We start from the raw sequence: 18,895 nt of genomic DNA, 5'->3' as shown, positions 1-18,895 counted from the left end.
AGATAAATGATCCCATTGTAAGCCCAACTCATCTCACAGGAGTGTGGAAGGGAAAATGACATTTTCTAAGTGTTGTTACTCATCTCCTTTCACTCTCTATTTTCTTGCTTAAGGTCTTTTCAGTTAATAAAACCTCTAGATTCTGAAAGCAATATTGAGGAGAGAAAAGTTGAGATGAGAGTATCTTGAAGATTAGCCTTTTTCAAAAAAAAATTGTGCGACTATACTTCTTACATAGTAATTATAGTAGATAATTATTCCTTTCTTTTGAACAGAATTTTTTTTTTCTACAATCATCAGGACTTCATAAAACAATAATCTCTTCTGTTTCTAGTCCCATGCTTGTATAGAATAAATAATGAATGCTGGTGGAAAATATGGAAAATGGTGTGAGTTTGGTGGAGAAAGGTTTATCATCTGTTTATGGCCTGTTCTCATTCATTTATGACCTGTTCCACTTTTAAAACAAACTCAAGTCCATAAAAATTGCACATTTATTCTGGGTATTCACAGGTAGTCATAATTTTTGAAAGATTAGCATGTTTTTTCTGAATTTAGTTACTGTCATCAGATTTTCTTTAGTCATTAAAGGTTTCAGTCATCTCTCTTTTACACCAGGAATTTTTTATGCAAAATATTCTGTAACTCTTGAAGAGAGCTCTGAACATTTGCTGTAATCAGTCCCATCACTGTTCCCTAGTGGAGTCTCTCAGCACAGTGGCTGGGTTTTCTGTCCTCATTTCCAGTAGTTCAGGCAAGATCTAGTTCATTAGAGGGTCATTTATGTTTTACTTATTCATAAAGGAAGAGCTGAGGCATCATCTTAGATAAAGTATAAAAGGAATTTTTTGAGAAAATACAGGGTCTATCATGCCCAATATGACTTGGGTTTTGTTGTTTGCGTTCTATTTGTAGGGAGACATCCCTAAAGACTACTACTGACTGATTGTCTCTTTGTGTTAGGCCAACACTGTAATAAAAGCTCATTTAGAGATGCTTATTCTTCAATTGAGACTCCAGTGACTTTTCTTTATGGATCTTTTTCTGTTCTGACACAAACTCTCTATTCATTATTACCAATAAAAGGAGAAAATACCTTGAAGGAGAACAGTATCTGAGCAGCCATTAATTAGTTTTTGAGACTTTCTTACACAAAATTTAATTCTCTAGAACATAAAAAAGGCAATTTGCCCATTGTACAGAAGGACTAACAAGCTATTAATGGACCCATCTGAAGTTGTGAGAAGCATCCTCATGCTTGCACACAGCGAGCCATTTCAAGCACTCTCCAGTAAGTTTGAAATACATTGATGAAGAAAATGCAGTATGGATAAAAGCACTCAGAGTGCTTGTGTTCAGATGTAGGAAGAATGATTTCTCACCATTTTTATTAAATTAAAGTCATAGAAAAACCAGCATGCATTGACCTCTTCAGAGGCAGCACGTGCATGCATGCAGCAAGGGGATTCAGTGACATACCTCCTGACCCTGCCTTTGCACAAACAGGGAAGATGATGTTTTCACATACTCAGCTCTTTGATTTCCTTTCCACTAGCCATAATTAGCATTTATTCAAACAACATTAGAATGAGCATAAATATTTCAAAGAAGCTAATTACAGCATCCAAAACATCCTCTAAGCTATTCGTTTAATGAGGATATGTTTTGTTCCCGCAATAGTGTAACATTAATTTCATCAAGCTATTAAACAAAACAAAACCAGATACAATAAAGAAAGATGTATTTTTTCTCCTGTTTACAAGAATGCTTACTTGAATTTTGGTGAGTTCCTTGAATAAAGGTGACTGTCATAAACCATACAAGCTTCCTATAAACTCAGATTCAAGCTTGGTGATGTTGCTCTGTCAAAATTTGCAGCAATTTCAGTAGAAATATTATTTTGGTATAATATATAGTCTGACCTTAGTGCAAATATACATTTTTGTTAGACGTTATATTGTTTTTTCTAATATATTACAAGGAGGATTATAACTATTCCCAAATCAGATTACCTTACCCACGTATCAGGAAATGCAATTTTTTTCTTTTAATGGTAATTGGAGGACCAGAAGTTTTCTACCTGGAAATTTTTTTCCATAATCTTCAAAATCTCCTGATATGTTTTTGTGCAAGTGGTCTCAGCAAAATTTTTCAGTTTCCAGTATTAAAACACACTATGCAAAAATGCAGCTTCTGGGCTAATCAAAAACCTTTCACCTGACACTAGTTTAATTCAAGATCTTTTCTTCAGTATTCTTAAAACACTCTGCACCATTCAACAGGTGCAGAATATTTACAGGTATCCTGTACTCTAATCATAATAGATTGTAATTTATTTTACTTCACCATCTATTAAATATTTAACAAGACTGTAATAATTAAAATGCATAACAAATTAAATCCTTCCTTAGGCTAAAGCTTGGGACACTGATTCATGCAGCTGAGTCAAGATAGATTGGGGAGATATCATTCAGGACTGATGAATTTATGATCATTTTATCAAATAAATATGTTCTGCTTTTATTAATGAAAAACCAGAACTCAATGCAATACCTCAATTAAAACTATTAAAAAAAAAAACCCTTTTAATTACGTAGCTATAAATACAACCATATATGCAAAATACAGGCTTCTTCAGTTTATATGCTGCTCTGATAACTGGCTCTCCATTGACACGGGGATTAGCTCTGTCCACAGACATATAAAGGAAAGCTTTGCTACTGAATCTGAGAGAGAAGATGCTTCTATTACTAAAAGAATTTTACAGCATCTTATCATGCTGCTTGGCAATGCTTTTGCAATTCTGATGGCCTATCAAAGTATCCAGGGTGGCAGAGCCCACTTTTTTCACATACATCTGATAAAGGTGAAGGAAAAGAGCAGAGACCAATGCTATGGCTATAAATCAAAGTTTTGCTTTGTTTCACAGTAACCACAAGTGCTCTTGTCAGGCAGATTTACCCCACCACATACTATTTAGCCCCCCAGTCAAAACCCACTGAAATGGTAAAAAAGAACTGCAAGTTGTTACAGAAAATGACAACCTCTACTATTGCGCTATTGCCTCATTGCTGGACTGTGATGTACTAATTTCCTTAGGAAACAATGCAACCAAGAGAAAAAAATATGAATGTAAAAAGAAGGGAAAACAAATCATAAAGATAGACTCTAAACTGGGATCTCCCATCCGGGAACCATCTCTGTAGCATCGGAGCAGCGCCTCAGCTGCGCAGGACCTTCCTGGAGCACATGGGAGAAAGCAGAGACAGTCAGACATGTGCCACACTTCCAAGTCAGACCTTGCTGCTGGGCTCGGTGTGAGGAACAGGTCAGCACCAGCATGAGCATCTTGCTCACTCTTGGCAGCGGTGATCATCACTTGTTGGATCTGACAGCAGGAGGAACGGCAGACTTGGGTAACCACTCTGGTAAGCCAGACCTTGCTGAGCTTCAGAGATGGCTGGACTAAACTGCCCGAGTGCCTTAACAGATCTGGAGACTGTGTACTTTTGACTGTCATCGATTGTCAGTCATTCTTTCATTATCTACAGGCACAAATAACAATTGGACCAAGGTCCGCAGCTGCATTATAAGTAAAATACCTTGCTAAGCACAGTATTAAGATTTTAACAGCTAAATATTACCATATGCTGAGTTCTGTTTCATGGTGTGGCATTGTGTGTATTGAAGGCATAGGAAAAGTCTGGAGGCAGTCACACCTTTGAAGCCGGGGAGTCTCCAGAAAATGTAGTGACCAGTCAGCAGAGACAGAGGGGTGCCCTTCCCCAGAGCCACCGACAGCTTCTCCCACATGCAAGCTTCACGAAGCTTACTGCTAAGTTCAGCCAGCTGGGGGCAAATCAGCTAGAAGGCTCGATTTACCCGCTTTAAATCACGCCTCTTCTCCCCCGCGCATCGGGCTGGGTCGGTGTCTGAGCACCCTTCGCCGCCCCGTCTCATCGCTCGGAACGCCCAGGGCAGTGCGGGAGCGCTACCTGCCGCGCCAGCCGCCGCGGCTCCCGCCGGGCTCCGGGGGACTAGCCGCGGCTTTCTTTGTTGAGGAGGGGCTTTGCTAAAGGGCGTGGAGCCTGGCCAGCGCCTCGGCTCCGTGCCGAGCAGGGACCCCGCGGCACGGCGCGGGCTCCAGCGGCGCAGCGGCGGGGCGGAGCGGGCTGAGTCACCCGGCGCCGGCCCCGGGGGGAGCGGGCAGCCCTCCGAGCCGGGCTGGGGCTGGGCCACGTGTCGGGGGGATTTAAAAAGTTGGGGCAGGGAGCGAGGCCATGCCCAGAAGAGCGGCTGGCAGAGCGGCGGCGGCGGGAGCTCGGCGGACATGGGACCCCTGTGCCACCCTCGGCCCGCCGCGGCCGCCCCCGGGCGCAGCCCGCGGCAGGCAGCGGACGGCGCGGCGCTGCCCGGCTCCCCGCTGCTGCTCCTCTGCCTTCTCCTCGCTTCCTCCGTTTCTGCTTGCAGAGGTGAGGCTCGTCCCGCTCGCAATCCCGTCCTGGCCGCCAGCTCTGCCCATTATCGGGGAGCAGGGTGCCCGCAGCCTGCCAGCCTTGCGGGGCAGCCCCTGGGCGCTGCTCCGGGGATGGGTCTGGGGGCTTCTTCCCGTGTCCCGGCAGGGTTACCCTGTCCTGGCAAAACACTCCAGCACCTTGGGAAACGAGGGCTTTTGTTGAAAGAGATGTAATTTTAAGTATTATTTACTCTGATTTTAAAAGGTAAGAAAAGACATGGGACAACATGTGTCACAAAATTGCAGGACAAATTAGGACCCTCTGTCACTCATTCCAACCTATAAATATCGCTATATTTATCAGGTGAGGAATCCTGAAAGTTGCTATTTTTGTAGCAGGGGGCTCTTGTGAAACATCCAACGGACTGTTTAACAAACCATACTCTCTTTTCGACTCTATTTTCCCACCTCAGATAGATTAGCTGCTTACAGCTTGTAAAGTAATGTAACAAAACGCCGTGCAAGGACCATTTCTATTTTGTTTGTATTTCATTTGTGTGATTTGCTTTAGTTGTGAGGGTTTTTTTCCTGCTTTGTTGTTTTTTGTTTTTTGTTTTTTTGTTTTTTTGTTTTTTGTTTTTTTGTTTTTTGTTTTTTTTTAATATCAATAACCAAAGAAATCTAATGGCAGCATACTTAATATGTTAAAAAGAAGTTCGGAAGATGTGGAAGAGCAGAGGGAAGGAAGAGGAGCACAATGGAGGGCAGTGGCACAGAGTATTTCACTGTTCTCACACAAATGATTGCAGGAGCTTGTTTAGGGATGCAGTGGAGGGAAGAGAAAATGTAAGAAGATGTGAGTCCCAGGCTGCGCATCTGGCATTCTACTGCCTTGAAATAAACTGAATTTTTTAAAGATGGCAGAATTGAAGGATAGGACAGCAAATGTGCTGTTGACAATGTTGATTTTGTAGAAAGATTTCCTCCTCTGTGTTCCCTTTAAATAGGATTCTTTTCTTCAATAGCACATGCTTCTCTTCTCTTTTCTTCTCTTCTCTTCTCTTCTCTTCTCTTCTCTTCTCTTCTCTTCTCTTCTCTTCTCTTCTCTTCTCTTCTCTTCTCTTCTCTTCTTTCTCTTCTCTTTCTTGCCTTCTTTCCCCCCCCCCCCCCCCAATTCTCCCTATGGTTTTGTGCTGTATATTGAAAAAAAACCTTAATATTTCACTGTGTGTGCTGATGTGGAAATGAATGAAGTCCTGTAGGTACTGCAGCCCTGTTCTGAATGGGGTGATGAAGGAACACTGTTCAGTCTTTGGAGGAACACAGTCCTAGGTTCACAAAATAGATGGGATTTCTTATGAAATAAAAATTTCTGAATATGTAGAGTAGGGTAAAGGAAAGTGAGGAGTGGGAAATAGTTTATCTTCTCTGTCCAGAAGTTTATGCTACAGGCCAAAAAAATGGAGAAAGTTATAATACTCAGGCTTTCCTGCTTGTTGCCCTAAGGTTTACTAATGCATGCAAATGAATTTCTTTAGGTCTCCCTGAAAATCCTTGGGAGCCAGTCAATTGCAGAATTGGTGTTCAGAGATAGGCAGGCAATGCTCTGATGGGGAAGGTGTGCTAATTTGAAAAGATTGCCCTGTCCCACTCTTTTAACTAGGATACTAATCTCAGCTAGTGCTCCAGTTTGAATACACTAATTTAAGAGCAGAAGACAACGTAAGACAACTGTAGCACCTTTAATTTATTTGGCATTTTTCTTTGAAATGAAACAAATAATTGGAAATCAGTTTCCTTGTTATGTGAACAACTCAGAGATTTTTTTAAAAATAACATTTCTATATAGTGTGAAATTAAGATCCCCTCTAATTCTTTCTTGGGGCAAAGCAAGCATCCATAAAAATTGGTTGCCTCAAGTCTGTGCCAGTACAAAAATGTGGTTTTGAAATTCATCCCATTCCATTAATGTCTGGAACTAACTACTGTTGTGATTATTGTTATCAGGGGTAAATGTAAAACAAATAACATGATGGCATTTATTCCCTGCTCCCTGGACACTCTAGCTAGGTCTAGAGGTCCAGCACCAGTTTTCCTCTCATGGGAGTTACAGCACATCCCCTCACTGACATCACTGCGTGGTGTGTGACAGACTCACAATTTGGTGATGATCATTTCTGTTATTTACAGAGACTCTAACAGTACACTGCTATCAGAAATACACTGCCAGGTAAAATAGCAATGTGGTAAGAGGGACATTCTGGACATTGAGCTGGAAGGGATACTGGGACAGTGACTTCCATGTCTACAGCCTGGGTGGGTAGAGATAGAGAAAGGAGATCCCCCAAGTTAAGCACAGCTTCACTGCATTTTTATGCAATTAAGAACACATTTAATGTACTAAGGGACAAGCTTTTCCACATCGTATATTCAAGACAGAGGAAACGAATCCAGTTACAGATGAACTGTCTATCACCTTGTCAAAACATGTTCATATCATGGGCACTATTTATATGCAATCGTACATTACGTAGTGCATGTTCAATTCTGCAGCTGTAGCATACAAGAAGGCAAGAAGTAGAGTCCAGATCTTCAACTCACAGTGCATGCACTGGAGGTGAGCAGAGCTCTCAGAAAGCTCAAGGTAGTAGGAACTGGAATGTGATTTTCTGAGTAGGTCTCAGTGAGGCCTAAGTAACCTCCACACAGTTTATTGTTATTATGTGAATGCCCATATCTGCTGTGAATTGTGAAAAAGCATCCTGTTGTGTTGCTGAAATAGAGCAGGCAAAAGCCACAGAGCACCCAGGTCACAGACTTCCTTGGGCCAAGCAGCTCTCGGCCTCTGCAGTTAATAATTGTGCTAGGTACATCTGATGTGGGACACACAAATGACCTTTGCTGTACAGCATTGCTAAGCACAGTTTGTGCTTCCAGGTGCACCAATGCCATCCCAAGCACTCACATCAGATGAGGATATGCAGCTGTTGAAAGAGGTAAGCATCATCTGCCATGTGGTATCCTCACATTTCTTCTCTGCCCATGCTTGCTACAGTCCCACCTCTCTATCCAGTCTTTCTCTTGCACGGAGTTCAGCTGTATTTTCTTCCACTACGTCTTCCTGTATGTCTCCTATCCTGGCATCAGCAAAGAGGTGAAATATTTATTTTTCCAGGTATTCTGAACAGTTGCTTCAGGAGGATGTTGGTACTAAGTGCTGAGATGTCATTCTGAGAGGAGACTGTCTTGTCTCAATGGAGAGCTATATTTGATAACTGTCAATGACCAGGCAGACACTGTCCCTGGAAGCATCACAGTGTCCCTCACATCTGGTAGCTTTATAGTCTGTACGTGATACTCAGGAATTGTTTCAACTCATCCAATCTTCTTGCATCCTCTGTTCTGCACACAAGGTTGGGACACTGTTCAATCCTATCCTAGCCTCTCAATGTACTAGGTAAAGGACAATGTACTGTGTCAATTAGCCCCTCTAACATTTGGCTACTGATGGTATCATAACTTCCACTGTCGTCTCTGAAATGAAAGTTTGTTGAGTGTGACGCATGTGTTAACACAGGCTCTTCCCTGCCCTTTTGGAACAGATGGAGTGGCAGGGCATAATATGTGGAGAGGGTTTATCCTGCAACTTGCATGCCCTGGTGTTGCTGCAACTGTCAACTGTTGTGTTGACATTTAATTTAGTAGCTTTTGATAACATTGGAAAATAAGTGACTCATCAAGGGGGCAGATACAGAGAGTAAATTTCTTCTGATTGGGACAATTATAGGAGACTGTCATCTCCCCACAGCTCCTATTGGACATGGTGACTCAAAACCTAACCTATTCTAGACTGGCACTTGAATGTTCCTAGTGATGCTTATCACCCAGGAAAAAAATGGTCTCTTGGGATGTAAGATCCTGATAACTATAAGGGGTTTTTGAAAATTAGTTATTTACATTCTGTATTAAAAAAGCTATTTTATACATTTCTGCATGTCTTGATAAGATTTGCTAGCTGTAAGATTTGTCCTTGTGGTACCTGGAAGCGAAGATAAAGGTCCTGTAGATTTCAATGAAGAAAATGGTATGCATAAGATACTCATTTTTTTTTTTGATTTTGTAACAGAAGCAATATAAAACTTACTACTAGAACTAGGATTATGCTGGACTGGAAAGGGTCTAAAGAAAGAGAATTAGATATACAGTCACATACCCTAAATCAGCATAATTACTCACTCATACTAGGTCACTGGGGTTTCATAATGTGCAAGTAAGTAATAATTCTTCCCTCTTTGCTACTTTACTAGTAGATCACTGATGAGAAACCCTGCCTCTAAATAAAACTAGTATGTTCCAGGAATGGCTTTGGGTTTATAAATTTGAGAACTTTGTAACTAAGTATTTTGTTTCATTACTTGTCTCTTACTTCCTTTTGTTTCTTTATGTTAATTAAGCAACCCCAAGCAACTTGCAATCTTCTACCCTCAGGCCGCATTTCTGAGACAGGAAAGAAAATTTTGGAGAAGAAGCATAAAAGACAGAAAATACAAATTTTTTAAAAAGTACTTAACAGAAATTGTGGCTTTTCCTCAGCCCTTGCTTTGTCTGTGAAGGTTTTAGCTGAAAGATACCATTGTGTTGAACACAAAGCAGTATTTGGCTTGTTCTGCTACTGAATTACAGTAGATCCCTGTGTCAAGTAAATAAACAAATAAAAACCAAGCCCAAACAGTCCCCAAGAGGAAACAGCCCTTTTTTTAACACAAGCTTCCAAAATTACTTCAGCTTGATTTTATTTCATTCATTGCTGACTTTTTCCTCTACACTTTCTTACCCTGAAACTAGTGAAGCTGAACTAATACACTCAAACACGTGCAAGATGAAGGAAAAAGTGAACAGAGAGGATGTGTTAGCAACAAAACCTATTTGAAAAGGGAATCCTGTTATTAGTTTTAGCTATTAGTTTTTCCACTATGTCTGCTAATGCTTTCTCATAGATTGTCTCTGGAGAAATGAATCATCTCCTGCTCTGAAGTGCTCAGATAAGCATTATTTTTTTTAATTTCTTTTTTCCTTTAATGTTTTCTTTGCTAATGCATGTTGCTTAGTGCTTTCTTTCTATAAAAAAAATTCAAGAACAATTGCATTGCCTGCTCTATCAAAAAAAACCCCAAAAGCCACTATGTTTTTTATGCAGCCTGTGAACAACTTGAGTGGCAAAGATTTTTTTTTTATCTAACACTACCAAATATTACATGGAAAAAAAATAGCATGTACTGATGGAGGTCACTATGATACAACTTTGAAGTTACTTAAAAAAATTGTAAGTTGCTTTTTGTCATCATTATTAAACTGTGCAACTTCAGTTGCAGTGCTGGGGACTTTTCCTTACAGAATACTCTGAGCTTTCAGTGCTGGTAATATTAGTTCCCTGAACTCAAATACCTTTTATTCAATTTCTTATTCCTCCCCTATTAATAACTCTACTAAAAATTAGTCAGTATTACATTATTCTTTCATCTTGGAAAGGGGACAGGAGGATATAATTGATACAAGGTTATGAACCGCAGGGAGAGGATGGGTAGGAAGCACTTGTTTGGTACTTCTTCCAAGAAAAGATCATGACAGCACTGAATGAAAAGAGCTTTGAAAAGACTGCTGAAGACAAATAGTAGTGGTGTTTCACACAGTGTTTTGGAAATTTCTGGCACAAATTGAGTGGTGTGCATAAGATGTGCCAGCTCATATCATAATTACTCAAGGGATGCATGTGCCATATGCTTGTAGGGATGCTGTAATCCAATTGAAAGAGTTGTGTTTGAGGATTGATCCTTGAATCCTTTGCCTTAGTTTTGTCACTTTCTTCACAGTTGTGTATAATTCAAAGACATTGCAGAAGAGATTCAAGTTCATAGTTCAGGCCCCAGATGCTTACAATCATAACTTAAAATATGTCTTAGTCTGAGAAGTTTGCGCTTAAGAGGGGTATGTCACAGATGTATATGTTTGTTCAGGTCAAGCAAGTATAAGTTTGTTGCTGTTGTTTTCTTTTCTTTCATGGTTAAGGCACTTTCCCCCTTTGAATGCAAGGTATTTAATGAATGGACCTATAAGGATGCCTTACAGTAGGCAAGCTTCCCATGCCATTAGCTGCATTTAGCTTTTTCTGAAAATATGCATATTTCACTTGTTTTTATTAATCTGACTTCCTAAAAAACCTGTGTGAACCCTTACAGATAGATGATGCATGTTCTGCTTACCTGTCCACAGATTCTCAGCCTCAGGTGAGTCAGACAGAGGTTACTCTACTCTTTGGATACTGTTTGTTATATATAGTAGAATTGGAAGTGTGATACATAAGTTCCCGTTTTCTTTGCATTAGGTATCCAGTACACTGGAAGAACTTTGTTTTTTGATCATGGGATTTCTCCAGAAACCACAGGTAACACACGCTTTGTGTGTGTTAGCATTGCTTACCTAGACTGCTTAGCATTTTTGAAGCCTGATCTCTCACTGTGCCATTGTCTACAATGAATTCTGAGGACCCAGTATGCAAAGTGTCATTCAGCACTGGAATTACTTCTATCAGTTTTTACTCTGAAATGCCATGTGCCAGAATGTAACATCTTGTAAAGACAACAGGAATACATCAATGTTTGGAAAATTATCTCCAGGTTGAGTACAAGGTGTTAGGTGTTTTTATTGCTCTAGATTAGAAAAACTATGAATTCTCAACAGACAAAGAAATTTACCCAATGAAGAAATGTACTCAGGAGAGTCTGGGGATGAACAAGGGAACATCTCCTAAACACATCTAACTCTTCTAGAGCAGAGTAATCAATGCTCTCTATAGAGTTTGAAATGATTAGTTAGATTGATATGCAAAGACATATAATACACCCGCCAAGGAAGAAGGATATTTCAACCTAGTGCTGAAAAGATTATGTATTTAATCAAAATTATCCATCGTTCTTTTTATTTTAATGAATAAAAGTCTTTTTACCAACTATTATTCCCACAGGATTTAGATGAGAAAGACAACACCAAAAGGGTAAGATGTCTATATATGTCCTACAATCACTAAAAAAAGGCAAGAAAATCATGGAACTCTTGCCCTGCTTTGTAGTAAAACCCCACTTTTAATTTTTTTGAACAGTTCTTATTTCATTATTCTAAGACTCATGACTCGGGCAACTCAGACGTCATGGTAAGTGGCATAGCACCTCCTTATGAGTGAGTACATGTGTGCTTGCATACAAAACCAAGGCAATATTCCTTTTTGCAGTAGTCTCTCCAGCTGTATAGCAAGCTCAGGGCTGGGAGTTGCATGTTTACAGTACAGAAGGTGTTTTAATAATATAGGAGAGAATGATCAGTACTGTACAGATGTGGGAAAAAAATCTAACAAACTCAATAAATCATTCATGGAATTCCAAGTGAATCTTAATCTTGCAGTTTTAAATTTTAAGAATGACATCAAATACTTTTTTCAGGTATTGGAACATAGCACATTCAGTGATACAATGTGCACTTACAGGACCTGAGAACATGACCATAACTATTACATACTCTTGAAAGCATTTTTATTAATTTTTAATTAAACTATATTAATTTGCACATGTCATAAATATATAGAGGCAAAATAGTATTTAAGTCTCACTTGAACTTTGGATTATATTTTGAATGAAAAATATAGTTTAAACCATGGCCAAGAATTGTTGCTCAAAAAGTATTCTCATAAACCAACAAGCCAAGTACATGATCCATTCTCACTTCCGAAGTGCAAACATATTCTGTTATCTGTGTGCATCTATGGGCCATAAGATTTTGAGAGAGTTAAACATATTCATATTTTCTTGTTTCTTACCAATCATTCTTACATGCCAATGCCCATTTCTGCCTTGTTCTTTACATTTTTCCAGAAATATGTGGTGTATTTCCTAGAAAATGACATTGCTTATATTGGTGTCAATGTTTTCATGCTACAGCTGCTTTGGATGCTTTAATGGTAATTAAGACACAGTGAAAAAAGCTATTTCTGTTGCTGCTCCTGCTCAAAAGTTTACTGCATTCCACTGCGCCACCATCCTGAATACCTTTGCTGCTGCTCCCAGAGATTACCATTCTCTCACTTTTGGTTTCGCTGTTAAGATGACAATTTTCTAGCCATTTTCAGAGATACTTAGGTGAGGTCCATCATTCCTCAGATTTTTAAGCTCTCTCCACTGGCTGCAAGACACAGCCCAAGTGGACAGCTGGGATGTTCAATAACTACTTCAATCACCTCAGATTTCTACATTTTTTAGGTATTATGATCCCATATTGCTTACCTTAGGCAACTAGCACAAAATTGGCTACAAAGAAACAAATTATTTTTGCCTATTAAGTCCAATAACACTTTGGTAACTCTAGTTACTCCATATATTACAATTCTCAGAAGTATTGTAGTAAAAATGCATTTTTTTAAAAAAATACATTTATATGAGTTTAAGGTTTAAATTGGCTAATGGAACACAGGTTTTTTTATAATTTATTTCTTCCTGAGGACCTCTCTCCAAAATCCCACATAGCTGTGTTTTTTCAAGGTGAGTACTTTGCACACAGTGCCACTGTGCATAATTAGGCTGTCTGCAAGCTTAAAGTCTTGTTGAACAAAAGGAATTTCATTATTAGAGCTTAGATAGAATGACCAGTGTAATGGTTACAAATGTCTCTTGAGAATGGATTTCTACTGTACACTGTCATGTAGCAAAAAATACAGGGGTTTTTGTTGCCATCTATTTTGAAGTAAAATAAACTTCTCAGTACAACAGGGGTTGAAGCTGCTAACTTCCATTGTAGAAAATTCTAGAAGTGTTAGTAGGAACACTGTGTGGAAATATTCTCAGTACCACTCATAGAGACTGAACAAAGTCTGAGTAATTCCAGGAGTCTGTAAAGGGTTCTGAACTTTCAATTAGTAAAGGTGAGGATACATAGCTTTTCCCTCCATCACTCTGTGTAGTGTAAATATAAATGTTGATTTCTGTTTGTTGTCAAGTCAAAACATAAAAAAAAAAGTTTTCAATTAATAAGTTTCTCAAGTCTTCAGTCCTTTATTGGTCCATGCTTGGTCCACGAGACAATATTGCAGAAAGAGACATTTTTTTTGCATCATAAGGACCAAATTTCACTGTTGCTCATGTATGTGTGTTCGTGTCCTCTCAGTCATCTGTCCTGCATCCTTTACTGCAACTCGTTCCTCACCTTAATGAGAGAAGACTGAAGAGATACAAACTGGACGTATGTAAACTGAAAATCTGCATGCTTATGTTCTTATGCTTTGTGATTCATTAGCTTTTCTAAACATGCCCTTGTAGACCTTTCTGCTTATATGTTTTGGTTGGACTACCCAAATCTCGATGTCACACAATGTGCTTCAGGAAGGATCATCTTGTTGCTGATCTTTTTTCTTCCTCATATTGGGAAGAAAAACAGAACCTGCTGTAAATAAACACACCCACCTCTCTCCCTGACTAGATAAGGAACTGAAAAGGTGGATGGGTGAAGGAGAAAACATGCTCTATTAAATTCATTTTTTCTCTCCAATTTGAAACAGCACCAGATTTTTTCACGGCTTTGATTCCTCTTGAGCTACAGCCTGCCTGATAGGATATGATCCAAGAAAGAAGACTCAAGCATTATTTGGGCTAGTCAATATAAGAGACTGGGCAAAATGTCTTCTAAAGGGCAGGCATTAAAATAAAACTCTAAGTAATCATACATCTTCATTAATACATTTATTTCTGTATACATATATACATGCAGGTTTGTGAACAAACTTGTGTATTTATTACGGCAGTTTTAACATCTGCAAACCCTTAGTAATTTAGAAGGCAGGTGTTACAAAAATTGCAGATTGTTCGCTTCAGCTGTTTACATAATACCAAACTTCTGGTATGAACTTCAACAAGAACACGTAATCCTTAAGGAGGGTATGGTTGTAAGAGGAAAATGACATTAACATAAATCACAATTTTTCACTCATAGTTTTACTCTTGACTACTTTTCTGTTCTGGATGAATTTCTTAATCTTGCAACAGCTGCCTATTTTGTTCCTGTTTTCAGTTTTTTTCACACATTGAATAGAAGAAGTAGAAAATATTACATATGAATACCATAAGACTCAAATAGCAATGTACAGAAAAATTTTTACCCTTTTGAAATATAAAAAATTATAGTAGTGATCAGATTATAAATCCAAGATGGATGTTTCAAATGCAGATAATGCTAGCATGAGAAGGACAATAGAAATAAAAATCATACAGATGTTCTGTGTACAGTAAGAAATTGAGTACAATGCTATATGTGATGAACTGAAGTCAGAATTAAAATCAGTTCTCTAAAATAATGTATAGTTAAAACTCTACTTCCTTTGAAAGCTTCCCTGGATTGAACCTGCTTCTGTAGTTTGGAAATGATGGGAGTCATCCTGTTTTACACAATTGTCACAGCATTAGAAGAGAGCAGATGTGATTCCTTTCTATGACACTTCACCTTCTGATATTTACCCAAGAGATCACAGCACCCCAATTTTTAGTTGAGAAATACCCCCATTGCTAAATAAAAGCCCTCTTCATTTTAATGTTCTGGTAAGCATAATATTGAGACTATTTTATTTCTCAAATTTCTTGTCTCCCCACCTGCAGGACAGACATATCACTCCTCTCTGATACCAACAGAAGCAAATAAAACACTGTGATTAAGCTTATGTGTTCTCTAATCATGAAGGTCTCATTAAAGCAACTGGATACCTCATGCTTTGTACTTGTTACATTTAAATAGAATTTCTATTTTCTTCATCATTTGTTAGCCTCCTTGCTATATGATCACTAGGCAGCTGTTTCACCCTGAGTGCAGTATGGGCAAGATAGACTATCCCAAGTACTGCTCTTTGGGTGTTATTGTGAGAGGCATGGCTATGGTACATCTTTGGGAACAGTCTGGCATCTCATTCCTGGGAGAAGCCCAAGTATTTCTGATATTTAAACTTTGTAATTTTTGTCCTCCTGCAAGATGCAAAAAGCAACTCTGTCTGCAGAGATGGCTATCATGAAGACATTCTTGTTGTGCCTGGGTAATGAACCCTGGAAAATCAGAGGCAAAGGCTGTTCATCATTCCTAGTACCACTCAAAAGCAATCTCACCTGACCTAAATCTTCAAGTGGAATTTGGCTCCATTCATAGGTTCTCTTCTATTTCTATATGACAACATAAACTTTGTGTTACTGACATGGAGAAATGCACATAAAGCATTTAAGGAGTAAGACTGCATGTAGCACTGAAGAAATATTTTTTATATATACATAAATAACCTCTCTGTATGTACTAATTTACAGCTGTAGATATAATTTAAAATATTTTTTTCTTCAGGAAGAACTCCAAGGACCTGGAGGGATTCAAAGCAGAGGCTACTTCTTCTACAGGGTATATATATTTTTTTCTTTTTGTTACGTGGTGGAAGTTAAAAAAAAAAAAGGATAGAAATAACCAAATTATAGAAGGAATTACTGTGATTAAGGATACTTTTTTCAGTTAGACCATTCCACCCTACAGTACATCTCCAGGTCCACTCCTGACATTTCCTTGTATTAAAATTGTAGGAATTTTTTAAAAAGCATATTCCTAGGTTTGTGTGTATATGATACCATTCTATGCCTTAAGAAGTCATTGGTTATTTCATATCTATTTGTCAGAGAAAGTTCTAGAAAATATGGCATCTTGGAAAATCTTTGTAAAGCATTGTTCAACAGGGTATGTTTGCACATGATATAAATATGATCCCATGCTTACACACTGTGCTAGGTCTGACTTTACCATTTTCCTTCTGTTTTGACCAGTAAGGTATGAAACTAGATACAGAAATTCTCATGAGACTGACTCCACTATGTTCATCTTGTACACCATAGAGCCTTTTTACTTCACTTTAGCAAAATTGAGAAGGTGGCATGTCAGAAGTTTGAATAGTTCTCTTGATTTTGGTTAGTATTTCTACTTAAATAAGAAAGAGGCTGATGGCTTTAAATAAAAGTCTGGCTAGGGCTGTATTTGATGATCTTAAAGGTCTTTTTTCAAACTAAATTATTCTATAATTCAAATGAAAACACCACAGATTTGTATAGTTACATTTCTTATGTATCAGGCTTGGATCCTTAGAATTGTTATGACTGGCCGAAGTTATGGGTAATATTAACATTGGTGCATTCATGCTTCCAGAGTAAAAGACAAATCCTTTTTAAGTCCAGGAAGAAATTTTTTATCAGCTTTAGTCCCTGTAAGACGCCGCAGTGAAAGGAGAGAAAGTCCTTGCTTATATCAAAGAATACAGTCTAAAAAGAAAATCATTGAGGGTGTCATGTATTTGTTTGTAAATAGCAACAAGCACTTATAATGTAATAATTATAACAGTCAGAAAACACATTTTAAGAAAATGCAAAAAGAATAAGTGAAGTCACTCTTGAAGTGACTTCTTATGGCTTTCTCCGCTATATAAAATCATACAAGATGGAAAATTCATTCTTCAAATCAATATGCAGTAAATTTTAGTATGTAATTCTCCTCCAGAGGTAGATACAGATTACACAATAACTTATCTTAGGTATGTCTTTGACAACAATTATAACGATACTACTGAGAAATTCACTAATTTCTATATACACCAAGTTGTTTAGAGCTTTGTTACTAAATCCTGTCAGTTTTACAGAATATATAACTTACTGAATATTTGTCTTTCAGCCACGTAATGGAAGGAGATCAGTGGATTTCCGCTAAGGAGGTATGTATTTATTTAATGCTTTTGATCATGATCTATATGTAAATTAGTTCATTTTTATCTAAATAGACCATGATATTTTTGTTCAGAAGTTGTCACAGAAAGCCTTTAACTGTGTAATCAGCTTAGATTTCCACCCACAAACTTTCCCCAGATGTGTTAAATACACTTAGATATATTAATTACACTTACCTTCATACGAAGTGAACAGAAGCTGTAGGTATTCAGTTCCCAGAACAGAGAGCACAGAGGTGTTTCAGGCAGCAAGAAATGGAAAATATCCCAAGTTTGTAAACAATTTGGAAAGTACTGATGATGACAAGTAAGTCTAAGAAAGAACTGAGTCAACTACATGTCAAAAGAATGCTGAGAAGTAAACTGACATCCTGAATGTAATTCCCTAATCTCACAAAGATAAAAAAGCTCACTCTGAAACCGAGTGCAACTTCAAGATTTCATTTCAATGCCTGCAACTATTTGGAGAGATGTAAAAATGTAGACCAATATGTTTTCTAATGTATTTTATTCTGCCATAATTTTCAAGTCTTATATCAACTTAGAGTCATATCAACAGCTAATACTCTATCTTATTTTTCAGGATTATAGATTCCTGATTTAGAACTAAAACTGCAGGAATGCTGAGTACATGGACATACTGTTTTCCTTACAGTAATTATTTGTCATTAATGTACAATTAGAAATCACTCAAATGTAAATATTCTTAAACCAGATTATGTTAAGAAGGTCTTTACTATCTTGATTATATTAAAAGCATATTAAAATTATTTGTTTCCTAGTGTTATGATGTTTGCAACCACATGTAATTCAACTGTAAAAGAGTCATTGCTTGCTAGCAACAGACATTGCCTCTGTTAAGTAAATTTTCCCTTCTAAATAAAGGCCCTCAGCCAGACAGTTGTTTTAATGAGAATGTTTGCAATCAAGACTACTGTGCTTTTTCCAGAATATGTTGTGATTTGTGTGTTTCACCATCTGGGAAAAAAAAAAAAAAGATAATCTCTTTTGCCTTAATAAAAGGAACCTGAACAAGTTGCATCTTTTGAAGAAATATTGTGACTTTGATTCAACTAAAATATAATGGCATGCTTTTCTAGCTGTTAAGAACGCAGATGCACCATGGTTTTCATTTAGAAGAAGACTTAATTGGAACTGGGGTCACAATTCACTTGAAAATTCAAGTGCTTTTGATGGAGATTGAAAGAAACTCTACGCAGAAGCATAAGTTAGCCTTACAATCTTCCCAGCTTACCTCACCGAGTTTATTTTCACAACAAAATTTTGTTAAATTATGTTGTTGAGGTTGTAATTATATTGAAAGTGACTAATCATTCAGAACTAGATGATAAAAGTCCCTTCCAACCCAAACCATTCCGTGCTTCTATGACTCAGTTTAGAAGTGGGCTGAAGTTTTTAACATTGTATTGGCAGGTCATGGTTTGAATTGGCCTCAGCATTACTACTCCTACTTTTGCACTTTTGGATGAGCAATAAAACTTCAGAAGGTAGCTGGAAAAATTATGGCCTCAGAGGAAGCCAGATTGAGAAGAACTTTTCCTCTTCTTGTCCACTTGTTTTTGCTCTTCATTTTAATAATTAACATTTCTTAA

At 38.0% G+C, this 18,895-nt stretch overlaps 1 protein-coding gene across 2 annotated transcripts; it reads left to right on the top strand.

Moving 5' to 3' along the window:
- The first annotated feature begins 4,315 nt into the window (after window positions 1-4,315).
- On the top strand, window positions 4,316-18,198 carry NMU (neuromedin U). 2 transcript variants are annotated; one of them, XM_021555851.2, is made up of 10 exons: window positions 4,316-4,472; window positions 7,394-7,452; window positions 10,693-10,740; window positions 10,839-10,898; window positions 11,478-11,507; window positions 11,613-11,663; window positions 13,664-13,738; window positions 15,869-15,922; window positions 17,231-17,270; window positions 17,866-18,198. In XM_021555851.2, exons 1-9 carry the CDS (start codon window positions 4,331-4,333, stop codon window positions 17,264-17,266), a joined length of 555 nt encoding a protein of 184 aa, XP_021411526.1. In that variant the 5' UTR covers window positions 4,316-4,330; the 3' UTR covers window positions 17,267-17,270; window positions 17,866-18,198. The 2 variants fall into 2 exon arrangements, with proteins under 2 accessions (XP_021411526.1, XP_077638703.1); XM_077782577.1 differs by lacking the exon at window positions 13,664-13,738.
- The last annotated feature ends 697 nt before the right edge of the window (window positions 18,199-18,895 follow it).

This window comes from Lonchura striata, chromosome 4, assembly GCF_046129695.1.
Source record: "Lonchura striata isolate bLonStr1 chromosome 4, bLonStr1.mat, whole genome shotgun sequence".
In the NCBI taxonomy this organism is placed as follows: Eukaryota; Metazoa; Chordata; class Aves; order Passeriformes; family Estrildidae; genus Lonchura; species Lonchura striata.
The sequence above is the reverse complement of the archived record's forward strand: the minus strand, read 5'-3'. Positions and strand labels throughout refer to the sequence as shown.

What these genes read in the sequence shown, in the direction of transcription:
- NMU (XM_021555851.2), top strand. Translation starts at nt 4,331, where the DNA reads ATGGGACCCCTGTGCCACCCTCGGCCCGCCGCGGCCGCCCCCGGGCGC. An exon ending in AGAAAGACAACACCAAAAGG is followed by an intron (nt 11,508 to 11,612) that starts GTAAGATGTCTA and finishes TTTTTTGAACAG; the next exon opens with TTCTTATTTCATTATTCTAA. An exon ending in TGAAGAGATACAAACTGGAC is followed by an intron (nt 13,739 to 15,868) that starts GTATGTAAACTG and finishes TTTTTTCTTCAG; the next exon opens with GAAGAACTCCAAGGACCTGG.